We start from the raw sequence: 20026 nt of genomic DNA, 5'->3' as shown, positions 1-20026 counted from the left end.
AATTCTTAACAGCTCTCTTAGGAGGTTGGGGTAAATAGTTCTTACCCCTGACCGAAAATTACTATTTGACCTGTTATTATGTTAAAAACAACATTCCAATTTAGACCATAGGGTCACCTCTCTAGCTAAGTGGGAAAGGTTGCGTTCTAATTAATCAGTTCAGTTCAGTTCAGTTCTAATTAATAGTTACCTACTAATAGATTCTGCTAGCTTTAGAAAACCAAGTAATTATTTTTACAAATGAATTACTCACTTGAATCTTCAGTTGAATCCTCACTTATTATTTTCTCTATAAAATCTACTGCAGCCCCTTTCAGTGCAGAGAAATAAAACAGACAAATGGAAGGGCCAAGTCCTCTCCATACGCTTCCAAATATCTCTCAAAGAATTCTAGTACGCATCATCCCCACTGCCAACAACTCAATTTGACTCAATTTAATTAATCTGTACTGTAACAGACTTTAAGTTGGTCTTCCAGATGTTAATGTCACTATCAATTCCCCTTCCACATCATAGCCAGTGATCTTTCTAAGATGAAAATCTGATCATCTTAGAAATCAAGTGTTTTAAAAAAAACCTTTAATAGCACCAAATTTGTTTCAGAATGGTCTAGTTTCCTAGTCCAGGTTTTCTAGTCCCTGTTCCTAACTCCCCTATGCCTTGTGCCCAGTTGTGTCCAACTCTTTGGGACACCATGGACTGTAGCCTGCCGGACTCCTGTCCACAGGATTTTCCAGGCAAGAATCCTGGAGTGAGTATTTCTCAGTATTTCTCCCTCCAGGGGATCTTTCCAACACAGGAATCAAATCCATCTCTCCTGTGTCTCCTGTATTGCAGGCAGATTGTTTACCCTCTAAGCCATCTGGAAGCCCCTTTTCTAACATAATTTCCCATTAGTTTCCTCTCCTTCATTCCTGCCCCTTACACTCTCCCTAAAAAGCTCTTCTGTGCACAGTCCCACCTTTCACACTCAGTCATCTACATACCCTCCAAATGTCAGTTTAGGTGTCACTGGAATGGAAAGAGATAAATGTGGAAAGACAAATACTATTCCTTTACGGAGTTCCATTATAAAAGGAAGGAGAGAAATGGGTCAAGAAAGAAGTTTGGAATGGGAGTGGGGTGTTGAGAAGGGGAGAGATAACAGCATTTTTGAATGTTGATGTTCAGTTCAGTCACTCAGTTGTGTCTGACTCTGCGACCCCATGAACTGCAACACGTCAGGCCTCCCTGTCCATCACCAACTCCCGGAGTCCACCCAAACCCATGTCCATTGAGTTGGTGATGCCATCCAACCATCTAATCCTCTGTCATCCCCTTCTCCTCCTGCCCTCAACCTTTCCCAGCATCAGGGTCTTTTCAAGTGAGTCAACTCTTCACATCAGGTGGCCAAAGTATTGGAGTTTCAGCTTCAGCATCAGTTCTTACAATGAATATTCAGGACTGATCTCCTTTTGGATTGACTGGTTTGATCTCCTTGTAGTCCAAGGGACTCTCAAGAGTCTTCTCCAACACCACAGTTCAAAAGCATCAATTCTTCGGCGATCAGCTTTCTTTATAGTCCAACTCTCACATCCATACATGACCACTGGAAAAACCATAGCCTTGACTAGACAGACCTTTGTTGGCAAAGTAATCTCTCTGCTTTTTAACATGCTATCTAGGTTGGTCATAAGTTTCCTTCCAAGGAGTAAGCATCTTTTAATTTCATTGCTGCAATCACCATCTGCAGTGATTTTTGAGCCCCCCAAAATAAAGTCAGTCACTGTTTCCACTGTTTCCCCATCTATTTGCCAGAAGTGATGGGACCAGATGCCATGATCTCAGTTTTCTGAATGTTGAGCTTTAAGCCAACTTTTTCAGTCTCCTCTTTCACTTTCATCAAGAGGCTCTTTAGTTCCTCTTCACTTTCCACCATAAGGGTGGTGTCATCTGCATATCTGAGGTTATTGATATTTCTCGCAGCAATCTTGATTCCAACTTGTGCTTCTTCTAGCCCAGCGTTCCTCATGATGTACTCTGCATATAAGTTAAATAAGCAGGGTGACAATATACAGCCTTGACGTACTCCTTTTCCTATTTGGAACCAGTCTGTTGTTCCATGTCCAGTTCTAACTGTTGCTTCCTGACCTGCATACAGGTTTCTCAAGAGGCAGGTCAGGTGGTCTGGTACTCCCATCTCTTTCAGAATGTTCCACAGTTTATTGTGATCCACACAGTCAAAGGCTTTGGCATAGTCAATAAAACAGAACTAGATGTTTTTTTGGAACTCTCTTGCTTTTTTGATGATCCAGCAGATGTTGGCAATTTGATCTCTGGTTCTTCTGCCTTTTCTAAAACCAACTTGAACATCTGGAAGTTCATGGTTCATGCATTGCTGAAGCCTGACTTAGAGAATTTTGAGCATTACTTTACTAGCATGTGAGATGAGTGCAATTGTGCAGTAGTTTGAGCATTCTTTGGCATTGCCTTTTCTTGGGGAGAATGTTGATAGGGATCCAATAAAAGGAGATATTTTGATGATGTTTGAAAGAGATTGGAGAATTAACTAAGTTTATATACTTAAGTAGACCAGAGGTGATGGAACCTAGTGTCCAAGTAGAAGGGCTTGCATTAAATAGGATTATGAAAGGTTCGTCCCCAGTAACTGAAGATAAGGTGTAATATTGAATTGAACCAGGGCTGTGATTTAGTCAAGGAAATTCCTGAAACCAAAAGAGGAACAAGGGAATGAATTTAGGATGTGTGTGAAGGAGTGAATATAACTTATTAACCACAAAATTTAAACTGGGTAAAGAAGAACATGAGGATCTGAGGCACAGTGCGGTGGGGTGGTGGGGTGGTGGTGATGGTTGTAAATAATAGTGAAAAGGTGTTAGGATAAATGCAGGTCCCTATAATAATTGTAGGTCCCTATAGTGTTGAATGATTGTTGAGATTGGGATAGCAGAAAAAGTTGAATATATGGCAGTGGTAGTCCAGGTAAATTGATAGAAATGGAAATTATGAGGAATTGACAATATTGGTAATGATAAGTTCAATGTAGATTTCCCAGGTAAAATACAGGATGCCTATTTAAATTTAAGTTTTAGATTAAAAAGTGGATGCTTTTTAGTATACGTATGTTCCAAAGTATGCTTAGAATGGGTTTATTTTCATCCATTATGCTGATCTTGCCATGGGTCCCTTCAGCCTAGTAACCTCTGTTTTTCAATTGGGGAATATTTTCTTAAATTAGTTGGTTATTCCTTCCCTTCATTTTCTCTGCTTTTTTCTTTCTGGAATCCATAATTATATTGATTTTCTACCTCCTGTCTTACTTTTCTTCTCAAATATTCTACCTTTTGTCTTTTTGCCCCGTTATCTGGAAGATTTCCTTAACATCTAATCCTTTTATTGAATTTATTTCTGCTATCATGTTAAAATTTCCAAGAGATCATTATTTGTTTTTTGCTCTCTGGCGTTTTTTTTTTTTTTATTGTATCTACTGCTGTTTCATTAGTGCTGTATATTCTCTTAATGCTCTGAAAATATTAATAGGGTTTTTGTTTGTTTTTGAAATTGTCCCTTGTGTATAACCACCAATTACTTTTTCCAGTTCCATTTTTGTGTGTTATATCTTAGAAGCTTTCTTCAAAGAGAAGGTAATCATTAGTTTTCTGCTCAAGTTTAAAATAGTATGATACTAAAAATACAGTTGGACACTCTGAGCACATAAGTGGGTTTATTAAATGACAGTTGCATTATAGGATAATCTGGCTCTGCTATCAGGAAACCCCAACAGCAGTATGTTCGAATGTTTTCTCTTGGGGCTGATCAGAAAAGTGTCTTCCAGTCTCCTGGAATCATGTGGTAGGGAAAGTGTTGAAAGTCTCAGCATTCTACTTGCATTCACTCAAACACCATTTTCAGTGTGTTACTGATACACATCCTCTATTTTAACGGATATCATTCAAGTCAGAGACCTCTGTTTTACTCTCTACAAAGAACAAACCTCGTTTTTCTTCCAGAGCCAGGGGGAAAAAAAATTGCCCAGCTACATGAAATAGAGGAGATGTGTGACTCTTCGTGAATGATAGGATTAGAAAATAACAATTTTGTAATTCCAAATGAAATAATTGGTTTAGGCAATGATTATCAGATGAGAGGAGGGCTTAAGGTGTCAGCACCTGAAATCATTGATAAAGGGTCGGACATGACTGAGTGACTTCACTTTCACTTTTCACTTTCACACATTGGAGAAGGAAGTGGCAACCCACTCCAGTGTTCTTGCCTGGAGAACCCCAGGGATGGGGGAGCCTGGTGGGCTTCCGTCTATGGGGTCACACAGAGTCGGACACGACTGAAGTGACTTAGCAGCAGCAGCAGCAGCAGCATTACTAAAAGGGCTTCCCTGACGGTAAAGAATTCGCCTGCCAATGCAGAAGATGCAGGTTTGATCCCTGGATTATCAAAATCCCTGGAGAAGGAAATGGCAAACCATTCCAGTATTCTTGCCTGGAGAATCCCGTGGACAGAGGAGCCTGGTGGGCTACAGTCTGTGGGGTCACAAAGAGTTGGACACGACTGAGTACAGCATGGCAGCAGTAAGCAGCAGCATTACTAAAAGTGTGAGAACTAGACATTACATGGTGCAGTGTGAAGCAGAAAGCACCATGAAGTGTTCTTGAAAAAAAAGATTACCTGAAATCTCATCGGATCTAGAGTATGAACTTCTAACAATGGGAAATATTAAGGATGAAGAACTTAAATGATGCTCGAGGGAGGAAACTTACAGAATATGCAACATTCTCAAGAACAATTGAATTGGCTCTTGTAATAAATCAGTAGCATAGAAGAGAAAAGTGTGAAACAAAGAGCTGCATTAAATTAGAAGAAACTTCTGTACCGTGACACCCAAATCTCACATTTATTGAATTGGGATCCAAATAAGTTGGATCCCAATTCAATAAACCAACTAAATAAGACATTTGTGAGTCAATTGGGAAAATTTGGTTATGAACTAGATATAAAATGATGTCAAATAATTACTGTTTTTTTTCAATGTGATAATGGCATCATGTCCATAGCATATATGCATATGCTCTAACTGAAGAAGCCTGATTTTCACCATCTCAATTATTCAAGAACTATTTATTAAATATCTATGATATGCCAGGCACTGTAATAAGCTTTTGGGGTTAAAGATTAATATTTGAAACATTCCCGGTATTTTTGGTGCCATTTTATAAGCTTTCCTCTTACAAAACAAGTTAATTATTTTGAAAGAATGTCTAAGAAAGAAAATCCATTAATCCTCAATTCAAAGTACAACAAAATTTCTTGGAACTGGTTTAATCACTCTGCTTATACAAACAAAGGATTTGCCAAACATTTATGACGGTCTAATTTAAATGACAAGGAAATTGTACATAAAGTAAACATTTCATGTATTGGCTCTCTTTTTAATCGTTTTAATACTTCAATCAATGTTAATTGCTTTAATTCATATGTTGCCCATGTTCTTCAACTTTGAGTCACACTGTTCCCTTCTCAGTTGCCCAGGGACTTAATGCTGGTGACAAAACTGTTCAGGGAGAAGTCAGAGTGTGATTAATGTGAAAACAATTATGTAAGCCAAATATTTGGACCTAGTGAAGTAAACTAAGAATCTTGATTAGCTGATTAATTAGTTTGAGGAAGAGATTTTGTGAAAGACTGAATCATATATAAACTGATCTCTATTACTAGTGACAGATTTCTCAGTTGTGTTTTACTGCCACAAGAGGTAATACAGCATAAGGGTTAAAGACCTAAACTCTGGACTTAGACTGTCTTGGTTGAAACCCTTACTCTGCCTTGTGTTTCAGTTTCCTCCTCTGTACAATAGGGATGAAAATAATAGTATCTAGTTCATAGAGTTCAGAGGACTTAATACACGTTGAGTGAATAGAGCAATACCTGAGATATAGAAACCACCCAACAAATGCTCACTATTCAGTGTTCGGAAGTAAGGACTCCTGATGCTTTCCAATTGTTTTACTATGGAACTTACTTTTACTTATCTGCATATAAACCTCTATATTTATTTGTGTTGATGTCAAGGTAAAACATGTTTAAAATAATTGTAGGAAATCATGAAACCTGGCTAGTGTCAGAGATAGTCATCATTTATAAACTGTACTACTTATTGGTCGCTTTAGATGTAACTTACAATAAACTTACAGCATTCCAAAAATATTTTTTTTCTAGGTTAAAACTAAGCCTCTTTACTATTAAATACCTGAAAGCCACAAAGAATCTGCTAATGTTTAAAATAGTTGCTTTACAGTTGCCACATCCCGACTGTAGCTATTGATGAATTTAAATCAACAAAATGTGCTTCTGAAAGTTTCTAAATGTAAATTGAACACCAAATATTGTATAGATTTGTTAACAAATTTAAATTATAAAAACAAAGATGAAATCGTGAGCTAATCATTGACATTATTTGGATTGACTGAGTTTTTGTTTTTGTTTTAATCCATTTCTCCTCTTTACAGGTTGGGAGCTATATAATTTATTTCTTTTCTCTCGGTTCTTAATTTTTTTAATGTACCTATGAAACTGGAAGTCTAAAACAGAATGGCTGTCTCTGTTTCCTTCCAAAACAATGAAAGAGCTTTGAAATTATGGTCTTCAGATATTTTTGTTTGCATATCACTTCAAATAAATTTGAAAAGCTACTAGGGATGGATAGGTTAACTATACTTATTGTGGTGAACATTCTGTAATGTATACATATATTAAATCATTATGTTGTACTCCAGAAACTAATAAAACATTGCATGTCAATTATATCTCAATAAAATATGTTTGAGTGTAAAAAAGCACTATGTAACTCACATATTTTATCATAATTTAAAATATTTGCAATAAATGTAATTAACAAAATATTTAAAATTTAGAAACTTTTAAATATAAACTTTATCACTTGGATTTTAAATATTATTTGATACTCATCACCATTCACTTAAGAAAAGTAAACTCTTCTTCAAACTTAGAAAAAAAAATTTTTTTTGGCCTTGCATGCAGCATGTGGAATCTTATTTGCCCCACCAGAAATTGAACCCATGCCTCTTGCATTGGAAGTATGGAGCTTACACACTGGACTGTCAGGGAAGTCTCCCAAATAGGAAATTTTATGTTATTCTTTTTTCTGTCCTTGACTTGTGTTTCTATTCTACTTTCCCCATATGATTTTTTTAAAAATTAATACATTTTATCTTTAGAGTAGGTTTACATTTATAGAAAAATTGAGTGAGAAAGTATAGAGAATTCTCTTACACCCCTTTCAAAACCCTCCCCCTCCCCCAAGTTTCCCGTACTATTAATATTTTGCATTAGTGTTGTACATTAGTCAAAACTGATAAGCCAATATTGATACCTTATTATTAATTAAAGCTCATTATTTACATTGGGATTCACTCTGTGCTGTATATTCTATGGGTTTTGACAAATGTATAATGACATGTATCCACATTACACTATCATACAGACTAGTTCATTGCTTAAACATGCCCTGTCCTCCATCTATACATCCCTCCCTCTCTCCTTTCAAACCTCTGGCAATCACTAACTTTTAAACATTTCCCTAATTTTGCCTTCTCCAGAATGACACGGAATTGGAATCATACAGTTTGTAGCCTTTCAGACTGGCTTCTTTCTCTTGATAAATATTTGTTTCCTCCATGTCTTTTCATGGCATGATAATTCATTTCTTTTATCACAGAATAATATTCTACTGTGTGGATGTACCACAGTTAGTTTCTCTGTCCGTTTAATGAAACACATCTCGATTTCTTTGATTATTTGGCAATCATGAATAAGTCTGTTATTAACAACTATTTGCATATTTTTAAGTGGACAAAAGTTTTTTACCTCATTTGGGTAAATATCAAAGATCACAATTGCTTGATCCTATCAAAAGAGTACATTCAGTTTTTGTCATACTATCTTCCAAAGTGTCAGTACTATTTTTCATTCCTGCAGCTCCACATTTTTTGCCAGTAAGTGGTATTGGTTGTTGGGAGGTCTCAGTCCCTTGTCACATGTACCACTTCAGAGGCTGCTTGTGTCTCTTCATGACATGGCAGCTGGTTTCCCCCAGAATCAGTGATCTAAAAGAGTCAGGGGGAAGCCAAAATGTCTCATATGGCCAAGCTTAGAAGTCACACATTGCCATTTTCACAGTATTCCATTGATTATACTGATCAGTCCTATTCATTGTGGGAGGAAACTACACAAGAGTGGGAATACCAGGAAATGAGGAACATTGAGGGTCCTATGGGAGACTGACTAACACAGCTACTAAAACATTTATCTTTAGTATGAGTTAGGCTTGTATCCATCTCTAGTCCCACTAGACCAGTGTTTCTCATCCTTTTTTTCATGATCACTCCACTATGGAGTCTTTCTAGACATGTTTTTCCTAATTCCATGCTCCCTTCAAGAAATGTTAATGTTTCTTTATGTACTGTGTGTATATCTGTGCTAGATATATCTGTGCTAGATACACATATATAAAGTAATATTTTTCACCACTCCCCCAAGAAGCAATTTTCACTACCTTGAAGGAGGTGACGTCATCCCCTCTGAGATTGAGAATGTATGCACTAGACTGAAAGCTAAAAATCTAAGAGTTGGTACAATACCAAACCTTTACATCTTTTTATATTTCATGAACTTCACTTGATGTTTTAAATACAGTAGTAAATGTTTAATTGTTGCAAATAACTGGGCAAAGATAGGGAGGAGAATGAGTATGTGATCCAGTGAGAGTGGAAAATACAGATGCCATTGACCAAAATGGAAACAGAGCCTCTATGAGAAAGAAGAGAGAAGAGAACATTTAATGAACTTTTTCTGAAATATTGCATTTCTCCATCTTGTTCAGCACTGAACATTGAATAGGACTGTTCGTGATATATTCTTAGGAATTCAACACTTTTTTTTTGGAATGAATAAATTCATCCAGCAGAATTGACAGCTCACTGAAGGTCAGCATATGTGAACTTCAGGGCTGTCTGATCACCTGTAAACTAAACTATAGAATTTATTTTCAGTAGTTCAGTTAAGGTATCGGCTGGAAAAAAAAATCACAACATAAAAGTAGAGAATTAGGTTTTATTTGAGGACATTAATGAGTACTATAGCCTGGAAACAATCTCTTTGACAGCTCCGAGAAACTATTCCAAAAAGGAAATGGAGGAGTCAGGTTATATTGGAGTTTCTTCTGAAAAAAATAAGTAACTTAACATCAAAATATTACTACTAATTACAAAAAACAGACATCTTAAGTTAAGCATCCTATGTATGGGAAGATGCAAGAGTCTGGGCTCATTGAAGTAATTCCTTTGATCTGCATCTGGAGCCAGTATCCTGTCTTTCTCTATCCTGAATTCCCCTCAGAGCACAAGGTGGTAGTGGCTGATGGCTTGATCCATGGGCAATATTCGTTGTTTACTGATATGGAAGGCAAAATTTCTAACTAGACTAAATGTTCCAATTCACCAAAAAGTTTTGGAGATCAAGTATCATGGGGCTATTCTTATTTCCTTTTCTAAAAAAAAAAAAAAATTATTTGACTGGGCCAGGTCTTAGTTGTGGTATGCAGCGTCTTTGATCTTCACTGTGGCGCTCAGGATCTTTAGTGGTGGCATGGTCAGCATGTGGGATCTAGTTCCCTGACCAGGATTGAACTTGGGCCCCCTGCATTGGGAGCACAGTCTTAGCCAAACTTTCTATACCAGCCAAGCAAGGGGACTTTGGTGTACAAAAAGGCCAGAGACACAAAGACCAAGGAGAACAAAGCATTCTTTTTTTTTTTTGATCTCCTGCTTTGTTTCCACTTTTTAGATTATAAACTCCCTAAAGGCAGGAAGTATATAGGCCCTGCTGAGATCTAGATGATAAACATTTAGATCCCTTCCCCAAGAGGTTGACAATCTAGTAGCAAGGATAGGACATGTTTTAAAACATTTTTTTAACTCTGGTCCCACACAATAAGGTATCTCAGATGGTTAAGAATCTGCCTGCAATGCAGGAGACTTTGATTTGATCCCTGGGTCAGAAAGATCCCCTGGAGAAGGCAATGGCAACCACTCCAGTATTCTTGCCTAGAGAATCCCATGGACAGACCATGGGGTCGCAAAGAGTCAGATACAACTGAGCGACTAACACTTTGTACTTTCTTTTTCTACATGATAAGGCATACCTTGTTTTATTGTATTTAAAAAATACTGTTTTTTTTTAACAAATTGAAGGTTTGTGGCAACACTGTGTTGTCAGATTGTCAGATGCTTAATATTTTTTAAGGAATAAAGTAGTTTTAAATGAAAGTATATGCTTTTAAAGACACAATGCTACTGTATACTTAATAGATCATAGTATAGGGTAAATACATCTTTTATATGCTCTGGATACCAAAAAAATTGTACGACACAGATTATTGCAATATTTACCTTATTGCAACTATCTGGAACGGAACTTGAAATATCTCCAGGGTACATTTGTACTTAAAGCTTGTTCACAAATATAGAGAAAGCCTGTTAGGAAAAACAATGGTGGATCAATTTTGTTGAAGAGAAGTGCCTACTTCAGGGACTTCCCTGATGGTCCAGTGGCTGACTCCAAGGTCTCAATGCAGGGGTGCCCAAGTTCCATTCTTCTTTGGGGAACTAGACCTCATGTGCTGCAACTAACAGATCACATGCTGCAACTAACAGTTCACATGCTGCAACTAAAGATCCTGCATACTGCAACTTAAGTTTCCACATGCCACAACTAAGAACTGGTACAGTCAAATAAATAAATAAATTTAAAAAAATATTTAAGAAAAGAATATTCTACTTCAGTGAATTGAAAGTTGTAGCTATGCTGGCTGAAAGAAGCCAGATTCCTCTCATCCCTCAAAAGTACATAGGGCATAATTTCATTACATAAAACTCTATGCTGGATAAGGGCTTTCCAGGTGGTGCTAGCAGTAAAGAAATGAAAGTCGCTCAGTCGTGTCCAGCTCTTTGGGACCCAATGGACTATACAGTCCATGGAACACTCCAGGCCAGAATACTGGAGTGGGTAGCCTTTTCCTTCTCCAGTAGATCTTCCCAATCAAACCTGGGTCTCCCGCATTGCAAGCGGATTCTTTACCAGCTGAGCCACAAGGGAAGCCCAAGTAGTAAAGAACATGCATGCTAACACCAGAGATAAAAAAGATGCAAGGTTCGATCCCTGGGTGAGGAAGATTCCCTGGACTAGGGCACAGCAATCCACTTCAGTATTATTACCTGGAGAATCCCATGGGCAAAAGAGTCTGGTGGGCTACCATCCTCCATGGGCTCACAAATAGTCGGACACGATTTAGTGACTGAGCACTAGAATTTGCAATCTTATCTATAGTGACTGAAAGCAGATTAGTAGCTGTTAAGAGTGCTTCCCCAGTGGCTCAGCTGGTAAAGAATTGGCCTGCAACAGCAGCAGACCCCGGTTCTATTCCTGGTCCGCGAAGATCCCCTGCAGAAAGGGAAAGGCTACCCATTCCAGTATTCTGGCCTGGAAAATTCCACGGACTGTATAGTTCGCGGGGTCACAAACACATGACTGACTGCCTTTCACTTAAGAGGCGGTGATGGGGAGGGACAAGATGGAGGAATTGAGTGGAAGGAAATTTGGGAGTAATGAATATATTCAGAGTCTTGAGTGTGATGATATCCTGGATATATCAATATGTCAATACTCATCAAATTGTATATTTACGCATAGGTTATTGTAGGTCAATTATTCCTCAAGAAAGCAGTTTTTAAAAGATTTAACAAAGAATCAGATCACACAGGATCAGACACAGGAACTCCTGACGCTTTTCTGTAGTATGAAAAGCAACATTCAGTAAATTATCCCTAATTGTCAAACCTGGGCTGGCGCAAGAGCAAAAGAAAGAAAACCTGCAGTCTTTGGTTTAGGTGTGTGGTGTATGCGTGCCTGTGGGTGATTTCTGAGGAAGGAAAGGCTAGTGCCCACAATTAAAGACAGAATTTTTGCTGGCAGAAACAGAAGAAGCTAGAGGAAGAACATGATTTGGGGTAAGAAAATTTTGGATTTCGGACTAGGAGAGAGTAACTTCTAAGGCCTCCACCCTCGCTGAGGCACAGCCAAAGGGCTAGGGAAAGCTGCTCAGAATGCAGACAGAGGCCAGGCCGAGTGAGCAGAGATGAGACCTTGTCGCAACTCCCGCCAGGGTCCCAGAGGTCTGGAACCTTAACCTCAGCTATCGCTTCCTTAAGTTCCACTCTCCAAGCTGAGACAGACGCTTGTGGAAGTCCGGCCTACGTAGCCCACGCAGACCTGGGGAGAACAACCCACCCAACTCGGCTAACACGGGGCGGTGGGGTCGGGCGCGCGCCCGGCGCGCTGAGACGCGGCCTGGAAACCAGGGGGAGCGCGCGCCCTCCACGTGACCCGGCCCGCGGGCGGCGACGCACACGACGCGCCCCTCACGTGGTCTGTCTCCAGCCCCGTCGCCGGCGGAGGCGGGCGCGGGCGCGTCCCTGTGGCCAGTCACCCGGAGGAGTTGGTCGCACAATTATGAAAGACTCGGTTTCTGCTGCTAGCGCCGGAGCTGAGTTAGTTCTGAGAAGGTTTCCCTGGGCTGTCCTTGTCCGGCGGCCTCTGCTGCCGCCTCCGGAGACGCTTCCCGATAGATGGCTACAGGCCGCAGAGGAGGAGGAGGTGGAGTTGCTGCCCTTCCGGAGTCCGCCCCGTGAGGAGAATGGTACTGGACCCACTCAGGCCCCAGTGGGGTAATGGCCCGGGGGTTGCGATCAGGGGGGCGGGAGGACTCGGCTGGCAAGTGTGTGAGCGGGGCCGCTCCTCCTGGGGCGAAGGATCTCGGATTTGCGTTGAGGCTTCCCAACTTGCCCTGACGGGACGGGAGTGCGGTTCTTTTCGCGGGTGAGGGGCAGGAAGCAGGTAGCAAATCTGGCGCCACAGCTTGTCGCGAGAATCCCCTGAGCGGAGCCCGGGCTCCGGGGAGGGCCCCTCGAGGCGGCAGAGGCGCGAGCCGGGGAGGACCTGGCGCAGCTGAGCGGCCGCAGCGCGCCAGACGCAGCGCTCAGCCTCCAAGCTCCGCATCTCCCGGGAGCGCGTTCCTCCTGGCGCTTGTTGCTGGCTGATAAGGGAGCCAAATGCTCTGCTCAAGTTCCGCAAGGAAGGGGAGGGAGGGCTGAGAGGGAACAAAAAAGGGATAGAGGATACGGGTTTGGAGCTGTGCCTTGTTTGCTGCGCAACGTGTACTCCACAGGTACATTTTTGTTTAGAGCCAAAGAGGAGGGATTTGACGATATTGACCCTAGCTCTGATTTGGAATTTTCTTTAACATGAATTAAGGATTTTTATTGGGCTTCCCAGGTGGCTCAGTGGGCAAGAATCCGCTTGCCAACGCAGGAGACGCAGGTTCGATCCTTGGGGTCAGGAAGATCCCCTGGAGGAGGAAATGGCAACCCACTCAAGTATTCTTGTCTGGGAAATCCCATGGACAGAGGAGCTTGGCGGGCTACAGTTTATAGGGTCGCAAAGAGTGCGACACGACTGACCGACTAAAACAACAATAAGGGTTTTATTGGGGCGCTGCTGTAGGTACGCGAGGCGATGCGTTGTCTGGGTTTGTGTCGAGCCACCTCATCCGTTGCTGTAGAGAAGGGTTGGTCGTGTTTTAAACCAAAGGTGCAGAGAGGGATGCGGCGCATTGCAGCTTTTTGAAAGAAGTTTTTGTTAAGGCCAGGAATAAATTAGAAAATTTCTTCCAAAAAAGTCATTTAGATCAGGGACTTGAAAGAGCGGGTAGGTGTTCCTGGTCAGTACTTGAACTAGATAGGCTTCAGGCGAACAACTCTCCCTCTGCTGGAGTCTGGCAGGTATACTTTTCTCTAGAAACTAATTCAAGTGCCATACAAAACTGAAACCACGAATATAGTTATACTTTGACTAAACAGTACATCTTTCCATTATTTTCCACCTTTTTGGGTAAATGTAAAGTCAACATAAAACGTCATTTTACCTTTTTCCATAATTTTTAAAAGAAGGATTTAAGTTCATCTACCAGCACTAAACTTTAACATTTATTAGTTAAGTGGATTTTAAGGGAAGCTTTTATTTTTTTGGTGGGGGGGAGTTGAATCAAAGTGGTTTTTATTTTTAAAAAATCAAAGCATTAATACTGATTCTTCAGTGATGTGTCTCATTTTCTTAGATGGTAAATAGCATACATTGAATATATCATTTAAGTATTTAGAAAAAATTTAGATACATTGGAAAATGGAAATGAAGGTGATTCATCATCTTCAAAACCGTTGCTTCTTCCTGTTTTGTTAAAGCAACCAGATGACTTTATTTCTAGTAACTTTCTAGTGAAAGTCAATTTCTTTTACTTCAGGTGCTGTTCTTAAGTCCAGCCTCTTAATGTCTTGCCGTTTACGTACCTTGAAATGCAGCTTTCAAAATTTAAGATGTGGTCTGAGTTTTTCTTGTGTTTGCTTTGTTTCCACTTATATCCTGTCTTTTATATATGTGTATATAGCAAATGCACTATCCCAGACAACCTGTTTGTATGCAACATTGTTGTTTCTACAGGGAGAAATTCTCACTTTAAAATTTGACAAGAATCTAGTTTTATTTTTTATGTTGCTTGGGTCCTGACATTTGTTGAGTCCTGTGATTTTCCCTACAATTTCCAATTGTAATGAAACCTTAGGATAACCTAAGACTGAGGTTCTCCAATAATGATAATTTGTTGAGCCTCCTGAACTTTAAAGTCAACGTTGTGACCTGGAAGTTTCCCTAAGTATGTTGTAGTTATAATTCCTATTGTAAAATCTGTTTAAGACTTCTGTTTCTGGCAGTCATTTTCTTCTCTGACACTAAGAGAAAGTGTACAAGAATGTTCTGCACTGCTTTAAAACTAATCAGCCAAATGACCACAAAATAAAAAAATACCAAGAAATACAAGTTAAATTGGTGTGGAATAAAATTTCTTATGAAATTAAAAACTATGGTTATTAGAAGTATTTGTTTTATTCATTTGGTTAACACTTAGTATTTACTATATTCTAAGTACAAAGAGTCGGATATGACTTGAAATGACTTAGCACGCACCACTCACAAGCACTGGAGTGGCAGAGATGTGACAGACAAGTTTCCTACTTTCAAACCACTTACATTCTGGTTATTTATATAAGAACTAACTACCTGTCTGTTGTCAAAGGAAGATGCATACGTACTTCACAAAACAAATACTTAAGTGTCTGCTGTGTTGCAGATTCTATGATACTCTGTCTTGAAGGGCAGTATAGATATGCAAAAAAGCAAGAGAGTTCAGTTCAGTAGCTCAACCATGTCTGACCCTTTGCTATCCCATGAACTGTGACACACCAGGCTTCCCTGTCACCAACTCCCAGAGTGTACTCAAACTCATGTCCATTGAGTCGGTGATGCCATCCAACCATCTCATCCTTTTGTCCTTTTTCCCTCCTGCCTTCAATCTTTCCCAGCATCAGGGTCTTTTCCAGTGAGTCAGTTCTTCGCATCTGGAGGCCAAAGTATTAGAGGTTCAGCTTCAGTCCTTCCAGTGAATATTCAGGACTGATTTCCCTTAGGATTGACTGGTTTGATTATTGTGTAGATTACTGTGAAAGTATAGGGTAATCAGACAGAAAAGAAAGTCTGGGTAGGCTTGCAAAGGAGCTAATAGTAAAGGTGAGTCTTGTACCGTGTGTGCTAAGTTGCTTCAGTCATGTCCAACTTGTTGTAACCCCCTGAACTGCAACCTGCCAGGCTCCTCTTTCCATGGGATTCTCCAGACAAGAATACTGGAGTGGGTTGCCATGCCCTCATCCAGGGGATCTTCCTTACCCAGCGATCGAACCAGTGTCTCTTACATCTGCGTTGGCTGACAGGTTCTTTACCACTAGGGCCACCTGAGATGAGGCAATAGTAATTAATTAACCTGGAAGTAGAAGAGATGTAGAATTGGTGGTTTTAGTTTAAGGGAACTGAGCTTTAGAAGAGAAGAAGCATCCATAGTTCATCTGAGATCTATTATACAAGTACTGTACATAGTTTAGAATGGGTAGAGTATGAGATGATATAGTGTACTAGTGAGAGTATTATGAAGATAGGCAGGGACCAGTTTTCTAAGGGCAGTGTATGTCAGGAAGAGAAGTCTTGATTTTATTCTGGAGATTAAGGATCCACTGAAGGAACAGTATGGAAGGTGAATTGCTGTGTGTTTAAACTAAAAACTGAGATCATAAGAAGTCTTTAGCAAGACTCTGAGTGAAATATTTAGGACTTGAAATAAAGAGGATGGAAAGAAGGAACCAACTGAGGTGTTTAGTAGGAGTTAGAATATTCAGAACTTGGTTCCCTCGGGGAAGGGTGTTTGTGTGTGTGTTGGCAAATGTCAGTAGTAAGAACCAGACATAAAATGAAAACGTGAAATAGTTGAAGTCATTGCTTTAATATGTGCAAAATGTAATGTTTAAGGGCAGTACTTAAAATGTGTATTTTTTATTTTGATTTTTAAATGAAGATCTATTGATGCAAAAACCTCTTTAAGATTTACTTTTGAGTTTTGCCAGTCATAGATATTTTTGATACAGTGCTCTGACATTCTCTCTTTCTTTAACATTCTAATGTGGGAAATTTGAAACATATAAAGGTGTAATAGTAAAATGAATCACCATATATCCCTGACCCATTTCAACAGTTTGAAACATGTGAATATTGTTTCTTCTATTAACTCTCTCATTCTCCATCAACTGGATAGTTTAAAAACAAATCCCAGACATGTTCCATCTATAAATACTTCATTATGTATATCTGTAAATCCACAGTACTGTTGTGCTGAGTCATGTTTGACTCTTAGCTTCCCCATGGACTGTATCTCACTAGGCTCCTTATCCATGGTTTTTTGCAGGCAAGAATACTGGAGTGGGTTGCCATTTCCTATTTGCAGGGATCTTCCCAACCCAGGGATCGAACCTGAGTCTCTTGCATCTCCTGCATTAGTAGGTGGATTCTTCACCACTGTACTTCCTAGGAGTCTCTTACAGTACTATTAACACTCTCAAAATTAATAATTCTTTAATATCAGTAAATATTCAACATATTGCCTTAATTCTCATTTTTCTCCCCAGTTGATTTGTTTGAATCAGGATCCAAAGAAGTCTACACAGCATTTGGTTTGATAAATAATTCTGTCTCTCTATCCCCCTGCCCACTGCTTTTTTTCCTGTCTTGTGGTTTACCATTTAATGGGGGAGGAGAATGCGTTTCCTTTGCCCTGCAGAATTTGTCACAGTTGGGATTTTGTAGCATGTATCCATGTGTCATCATGTAGCATGTTCCTTTCTCCTCTGTATTTCCTGTGAACTCGTGGTTAATCTTAAAACTCTTAGATTCTTGTTTGATGTTTGGTAATCCTAAAGGAGATCAGTCCTGGGTGTTCATTGGAAGGACTGATGCTAAAGCTGAAACTCCAGTACTTTGGCCACCTCATGCAAAGAGTTGAATCATTGGAAAAGACCCTGATGCTGGGAGGGATTGGGGGCAGGAGGAGAAGGGGACGACAGAGGATGAGATGGCTGGATGGCATCACCGACTCAATGGACGTGAGTTTGAGTGAACTCCGGGAGTTTGTGATGGACAGGGAGGCCTGGCTTGCTGTGATTCATGGGGTCGCAAAGAGTCGGACAGACTGAGCAACTGAACTGAACTGACGATTACTTAACAGGTAGTGAAGTACTTTGTATTGAATTACATTAATAGGCACATACTGTGTGGCGGTTTTTCTCTTTTGGGTGTTAAAGATTATCTAGTGGGTTGCTGTTGTCAGCTGCTTGATCTTTTAATTGAAGTTTCCCATCATATGTTCACATAATAGTAGCAATTGATGATTATTGCCATTGCTTAGTTATTTCATTGTGGATTTCTCTCTCTCCTTTTTGGCAGGGGTTGGCAGGGGGGGCGTCCAGCAAGTGATTAAATTGTACAGTTTTTTGGGTGGTGGGTAATAGCTTTTTAAATGCCTGTTTTAAGTTTGGTGCCTGGAGACAAACTTCAGAGTGGTTGAGATTTGTTTAGAATATGAGCAACATTTGGCTATCTATCTATGGGAATTTGAACTGAGTCATTTATGTGAGTTAATATGTAAAAAAAACTTAGATGTGTGTGACTTTTATAGTGTGCTTTGCGAATTATTAGATTAGTTTGAATATGAGGAAAAAGTGTGGCTTGGAGAAGTGGACCTCTTCTAGTTTATCTTTATAGAAACAATTGGTTTAATTTGGCTTAAGTTCATACATTTAGATATTTTGTTCACCCTTTGGTTTGGTTCACCTTGGATTTAGAAAATTATTCTGAATCTTTTGGGGGAACATGTATTTAGTTTCCTGACCATTTAAAGGTTTTAGAACTCTGTTAAAGAAATTTTAGATATGGAGGTAAGCAGTTCTTTGAAACTGATAGACATGCCTATTCACTGAAGCATTTTTTGCCAAGTCACGCTCTTTTACGAGCATCACTGTTACTGTGTCTGTGAGAGGCAGATGATAATCTTTTTTCTACTTGACCCCAGGAGCAGTACTTGGATTAAAGTCTGTGAAACACTGTTTGTCCTTCCTTGCGTCATGAAAACATGTTCGTAACACCTCAACTATCCCATGTACCACACTTCTGGAAACTTCAACCTTTAGAAACCCAACTCCTCATAGAAGGGAAAAAAAGATTTTGAGCCAAGCCATTATCAGAAATATGGCAGCCTTGAGCCCAGAGTTCACTGGTTGAAAAATATGTGCACAGTGAAATTTAATAAGCTTAGTTACCTGCTTTCCTCTGACAGTTTGGTAGTACACTAGAAATGATAGAAGTTTTCTGGGAAGCAGACTGTTACTGCAAGGAGGAGACTGGAGAAACATTCACTAGAATAGAGAAATAGGACTGTAAATTACCCTTTAGTATGTGAACCAGTTCTTCCTTGTTTTTGAGTATTTTACCATACCCAATACTTGGAAGGGCTTCCCTGGTAGCTCAGGGAATCTGAGAATCTGCCTGCAATGCAGGAGACCTGGGTTTGATTCTTAGGTTGGAAAGATCTTCTGAAAAAGAGATAGGCTACCCACTCTGGTATTCTTGGACTTCCCTTGTGGCTTAGCTGGTAAAGAATCTGCCTGCAATGTGGGAGACCTAGGTTTGATCCCTGGGTTGGGAAGATCCCCTGGAGAAGGGAAAGGCTACCCACTCCAGTATTCTGGCCTGGAATATTCCATGGACTGTATAGTCCATGGGATCGCAAGGAGTTGGACACAAATGAGCCACTTTCACTTTCAGTTTCTTTCACATTTTTAATACCTGGAAGATATTTTACCCAGAAGGTACTCCTGACTAAAAAACCTGTGATAGGCTTTAGACAAATTTTCACAATATTAACTGGCATGTATTAGCATATTAGCATTTTGGAGAAGGAAATGGCAACCCACTCCAGTATTCTTGGCTAGAGAATCCCATGGACAGAGATGCCTGGTGGGCTACAAGTCCATGGTGTCACAAAGTCGGACACGACTAAGGGACTAACATTAGCATTTAGCTGTCATTGTTCTAAGTGCTTTGAAAAAGTGAAAGTGTTAAAGTTGTGCCTGACTCTTTGTGACCTCATGGACTGTCGCCCACCAGGCTCCTCTGTCCATGGCATTCTCCAGGCAAGCATACTGGAGTATGCCTTTGGATGCCTTTGTAGTGTTGCTACATAGAGTATATATACTATGTTGTGGTCCTTTGGTGGTCCTGAGTTTGATACATATAGAATTATGTACATCTTTTTATGGATCTTGGTTTTTTATTGAAGTATAGTTGATTTAAAATATGGTACTAGTTTCAGGTGTACATAGTGATTCAATATTTTTATAGATTATACTCCATTTAAAGTTATTATAAAATACAGGATATAGTCCCTGTGCTG

At 39.8% G+C, this 20026-nt stretch overlaps 1 protein-coding gene across 1 annotated transcript in view; it reads left to right on the top strand.

Annotated features, from left to right (window-relative positions):
• Window positions 1-12655: 12655 nt before the first annotated feature.
• The window catches only part of TRPM7 (transient receptor potential cation channel subfamily M member 7), a 104976-nt gene continuing 97605 nt past the window's right edge, over window positions 12656-20026 (top strand). The window contains exon 1 of the mRNA XM_055437479.2: window positions 12656-12787. Within this exon, the coding sequence (XP_055293454.1) occupies window positions 12785-12787 (3 nt within the window). The 5' untranslated portion in view covers window positions 12656-12784. The remainder of the gene's footprint in view (window positions 12788-20026) is intronic.

The sequence above is a fragment of the Moschus berezovskii genome, chromosome 9, assembly GCF_049115385.1.
Source record: "Moschus berezovskii isolate FMDL1 chromosome 9, NW_MosBer_1.0, whole genome shotgun sequence".
NCBI lineage: Eukaryota > Metazoa > Chordata > Mammalia > Artiodactyla > Moschidae > Moschus > Moschus berezovskii.
Note: the sequence above shows the minus strand (reverse complement) of the source record. Positions and strands in the feature narration are given on the sequence as shown.